The sequence below is a fragment of the Morone saxatilis genome, unplaced genomic scaffold, assembly GCF_004916995.1.
Source record: "Morone saxatilis isolate NCDOM2014 unplaced genomic scaffold, NCSU_SB_2.0 Contig24, whole genome shotgun sequence".
In the NCBI taxonomy this organism is placed as follows: Eukaryota; Metazoa; Chordata; class Actinopteri; family Moronidae; genus Morone; species Morone saxatilis.
In genome coordinates, this window is record NW_023339807.1 from 18,202,164 (window position 1) to 18,207,486 (window position 5,323).

Here is a 5,323-nt window from a genome sequence, read left to right on the forward strand (position 1 = left end):
TTTGCAATGCATTTTAAACACTGAACGCCCCCCCCGCCCGATTTCAACACCTAAACTAAATGTTTTAGTGTGGCCTGGGGGAAGAGGACTTCGGAATTTCACAGAAAACACCCAATTCTTAATAAAACATTTAAAAATATTCGGTTAAAAACCTTTTTAATTGCTTAGCCTCTCGATTTATTTCGAGAGAGAATTTACTGAAAAAGTAAATGTTATAAATATTCCATATTTTGTCAGTGGTTTCGCATACCATAGCTCAAGTCATTTTTAAAATAATGTATGAATATGTAGGAAAGCTATAATTTTGCTCATATCATCTTGACTATTTGGCTGATGCTTGATACTTCTTTGCCTTGCATGGCTCCTATAAATGGGATCCTACTAACTTCTAGAACCATTGTGGCACATCGGGTCTCTCTCTCGTTCTCAAGGAGAACGAGAGAGACTTGATGTTATTTTGCACTTACAAAGTTCACTGTGTCCAAACCCCAATCTGGCTTTATGTCTGGCTCTGCTCAGCGGGGGCTCAGGATGTCAAAGAGGTAGCCTACCGGTTCAAAGTACATCGCACATAATGTTAGCTAATTGTCTTGTTTTCTTCCTCCCTCTCTTTCTCTCTCTCTCCATAGCAGGGCGTGTTTGGGGCTCAGTGCTCTAACCCAGCCATGAGCATCATCGGGGCTGAGGATGAGGATTTCGAGAACGATCTGACTGATGTGAGTGATTTTAAAAAGAGGATGTAATGTTGGCGTCACCACTCAGCTTTGTTGTCTTTATCTCTGCATCCTATTTCAGTTGTTACTTGGCTCTATTTGTGTCTTCTCTCTCTCAGGTGGTGGATGACCATTGCACACACTTCAACAGTATAGACCAGTTGAAGGATCGGCCGACCCACCTGCTGGTTTTCTTGCAACATGTCATTCTGCAGTTTGACCCTGCTCCCTTGGTGAGAACTGCAGCTTCTATAATGCAACACCCCATCTATACAGGATGCGCTGTAGCCATGTTTTTCAGTCATCCATCTCATTAGAAGTCTGATGTAACAGATATGCGTCTATTTTAATCAATACAGCCGTCTACATGGGCCATGTAATGACTTGAAGTGTGAGCTGAAGTGCGCTTTTGGCTTTAGAGTTTGCTTTCATTACACAAACATAGCGTTGCAGTGTGTGTTAATGCGAGTGTGTGTATTTGTACTGCTAAAACAACATCTAACCTACAAGCTGTTGTCAGTCAGTGACAATTTTCATAGATTTTAAAATCACATCAATCTTATCAATCACTCTTTTGACATTTTGTATTGTAGCATTCCAGCAATTCATTAAAAAAAACATGATTTTATCAGTTAATAACAAAAATAATCATTAGTTGCAGCCATATTATGTATGCCTGATACAGTAAGTAAGTTCAATATTGTGGTGTGTTGATTTGATATTGGCCAATTTAATATTTAATAAAATAAATAATAAAGCTGCTGTTTTGTTGCCTACAAATTGGGCATTTTGGCTGTTTTTGATAGTGTAAGTACAGAATAAATACAAACAGGAAATGAGGGGAGAGCGAGAGGAGGGGTATGACGTGAACAAAGATCCCAGTTGGAGTTGAACCAAGGACTTTGTGGTTGTATGGTATTCATCTTAACCACGAGCCCCCACGGACTTCTCCTCCATTTGGAAGTTTAAAGAACTGCACGATTGTGATTAAAACAATGATTAAAATGAATTTGCTCAAGATTGATAATCCTGATTATTTGATTGAGGATCATTGATCATCCAACTTTAGTAATAGAAAAGAACTGTATTGCATTTGACCAAAAGGAAAATCCCTTTTATTATTACAACCTCATATCATAACAAATGAGCAGACAGATGGCTGAATAGAGAGAGCTTGATTAAATGTAAAAGAGAAACAAATTCCCCGTGAGTTTTGCTAAAGTGTGGGTTAAAAGACTTGCCCCCCTTGTATGTGTGTGTTTGACTACATGTGTGTCAGTGCTGATATAAAGCATGCCTGTCCTTTCCCCTTTGTTCTGCATGCAGACACCGTGACCCACCCAGGTACTGTTACACCTCCCCACAGTCATGACACCCTCCCTCCCGCAACCTCACCCTCTCCTTTATTACCCCTTTACCTCATGGAGGTCCATGCAGAGTCAGAACATCGGTTTTAAAAACCAATATCGTTGTGGAATTGGTGGTGTGTGTCCACTATCCCAGTGGTTCTCCTCCTAGGGGTCGTGACATAATTTCCAGGGGTTGTTAAATGGATGTGGAGAATAAAATAAAATACCATATGGTGGAAAACGGTGTGGAATGAGACACTAGAAACAGCTCTCGGCGTTATCAGCCCTATAATTACAGTCAAAATGGGATACAAACTCAAAAACACACTATACTATAGGCTACATAACTTGTTTTTATAATGTTAGTAGTAATATGAGTATGTATTTCTATCTATGTATTTTCTATCTATTATTGTTCTTTAAGGTCTAAAGACATTTTCATTGTTGACTGTGAATATAGCCAAAATTGAATTAGTTGTTCTGTCTGTGAACACCAACCTCATTATTCTGGGGGGTCCCGACTCTAAAAAGTAGAGAACCACTGCACTATCCCACATAGAAGACAGTAGTTACAGTGTTTAATGGATTATTGAGATTGAGATATGTGCTTGATTATGGCTGAAATTACAATTAGATGTTGAAATACCCAATAATTTGATGAAAAGGACGCTACTTTGTTTATCAGCAACTTGACTTTGAAGTACATCAGATGAAATTCAGATTTTATATATTATGTCATACCAGCATATCATATAAGTGTGTGACCTTTTTACTAATGATATCAAATACTCTTTGGACTGTAGTAATACAGCATACAGGACAGTAAAGCACCCACTGATCTTCTGTCCGTCTTCTCCTCTCTCAGCTGTGTTACCTCCATGCTGACCTCTTCAGGAACCTCAGTTCCAAAGAGACCAAGAAGCAGTTTGTGGAGTTTTACAACACTTTCTTGGACAAGGGTGCGGTAAGTAGCACACTACACCACCATTTCCTGCAACACATTGTCCGTATGCCAGCTCTAAGTGGATAAGGACGGACTTGAAATAATGAGCAATCTGGTTGTCACAAACACATGAATTTATTGTAAACTTAAAGGAAGATAAGAATAATTATGTTAGTCAGCAAATAAAAACACGCCAAGTAGGCAGAGAGGAGGGACGTCTCACTGATAACATGCAGGCACATGCAGTGTTTTATTATTATGCAACTTAATCTAGCCCAAGTGATTATGAACGTTATTACAGAGTGAGCGATTTATTTAAGGAAGTACAGATCCAATTCCATTTTCCTAGAGTGTCTTTTCAGCTCTTGTGTTTTTATTTATTGTCCATCTCGGGTTTGAGGAACAACGTCACAGCTTTTTTTCAGGTTTTCAGATCTGTTAAGGACTGAAGACCGTTTGGACTCAATAATGAATTATTATATAATAATTATTATTATATTATGAATGAATTATCAAATTTATGTTTGCACGGTTTACTAGTTTGAAACATTTCCTGTAGTCCTATAATGATAGACTTTAGGATTTAACCTCCTTTGGTTGCTCTCTGTATTTTATATTTCTGAAAGTTAGCTTCAGAGAGTTGTCAGTTAGTTAGTAATTCTCGCTCCTTCAGTCTTTGATGGTGTGTATTATATAAAAATCAATTTAGAAAAACATAGCAGCCTTTGCAATATAGATATTATATCTTTTCTCATTGTGTCATATCAATCATATCAATAGGAATTTGATATACGGTGCAGCTGTATTCTGCGCAGATGTGTGTCTGCTCTGTTTGCTCTGACTGTATTCTGTGTCTGTGTAGCATCCTTTCGTTCCTGGCTGTCTTTCCCCTCCCTGCACACCTGGCCTCTGTCACTTCTCTGTTATATTTCCTCCCCAAAGCTCATGCACTGTACATGTCTTGTCACTCGCTCCCTGTCTGTCTGTCTGACCGACCCCACTGCTTCCTGTCAGGATCGTGGGAAAGCCCTTTAGGAGGAATCTTCCTCTCTTAACTTCTCTTTTTTTTTTTTTTTTAAAACCCCATCTCTTTTGTAAACCCATTGACTTAAATTTGGCTCATGTGGTTATTTTCATGACAGTGACAAAGTCATGTATCTCCTATTTGGAATATGTGTTTTCTTTCTTTTCGTTGTTGTTTTTTATTTTATTTCTAATGTTTAAATGACCCCTTGTGGTGGTATGTTGGTACTGCAGACTTTATTTGGATTCTTATCACCACACCTTTCCTTGGGTTAAAACATAATAAAGTAACAATTATCCATAAACTCCTGTGCCAGTTTATTAGGTACACCTATCTATAACTAATGCAGCTAATGTTTTAGAGAGTTGATTCAACTTTATGGCCATTTTGGAGGCTGTAGTTTGTTGTGCTGTTTTGTATCATACAGTAAGGTGTTTATCTTATTTAGCCTACCCTTGTTGATTTAAATGTGGTAGACAAAATAATAGAAACAGCTGTCAGTATGATGCAATACAATTCAGCTGCACAAATAGCTTCCAAAATGACCGTACCATTGAATCAATACCCCCCGAAAACAGTTTCAACAAGAACATTATAACCTTCATTAAGGTTTATTACAGGACTCTTTTATCAGACTGCTAGCTAGGTGTACCTAATAAACTGGCAACTGAGGTAGTCCTCAGTTATAAATGCTTTAAATGTTATATTTAATAATATTCTAATTACTGTCTCTGTACCTATTTTGTTTTTTTCTCCACAATATAGATTCTCAAAGTGTTAATACCACCTATAATAGTTTATGAATTGGGTAAGTTATTTTTCATATATATATATATATATCCATATAAACAAACCTCAGCCCCACATGGTGTCCCTCATTCACTCACTTCTCCTGTCCCCCCTCTCCAAGACCGAACCCGTCCAGATCTGCTTTCTGACGAAACCCAAAAGCGTTTTGCTCAGGACATTCAGGGCTTGCAGGTAGCTGAAGTGGCCAAACAGCTGGAAGATTTCAGGTGAGAATCCCCTTTCTGAACTCTACTCAGCCAGTCAAGCATAGTTTTACCCGGGGCAGGATCAGAGCTCTCTGCTTTGGCACTAATAGTTGATATCTGTTGAGGGACTTTATGCTCTTAGCTTTGATCATGATATGAGTTTACTGTAATGTTTATACTGTATTCAAACCTAAAGATGTTTAATTAGTGTGCCTGAGCCCTACGTTTTTCGGTCGACTACTCCTCCCGCAGTTTTAATCGCACACAAAAAGGTTCCAAAACGTGCGGCTCGGTGGGGA

General features: G+C 38.4%; 1 protein-coding gene across 7 annotated transcripts in view; it reads left to right on the forward strand.

Moving 5' to 3' along the window:
- The window catches only part of arhgef1b (Rho guanine nucleotide exchange factor (GEF) 1b), a 30,044-nt gene that overhangs the window by 4,398 nt on the left and 20,323 nt on the right, over positions 1-5,323 (forward strand). For 6 of the 7 annotated variants that reach the window (XM_035671685.1, XM_035671687.1, XM_035671688.1 and 3 more), the window contains exons 2-6: positions 630-716; positions 833-946; positions 2,928-3,026; positions 4,795-4,837; positions 4,940-5,045. In XM_035671685.1, the coding sequence (XP_035527578.1) occupies positions 630-716; positions 833-946; positions 2,928-3,026; positions 4,795-4,837; positions 4,940-5,045 (449 nt within the window). The remainder of the gene's footprint in view (positions 1-629; positions 717-832; positions 947-2,927; positions 3,027-4,794; positions 4,838-4,939; positions 5,046-5,323) is intronic. The other variant, XM_035671686.1, reaches the window with a different exon arrangement.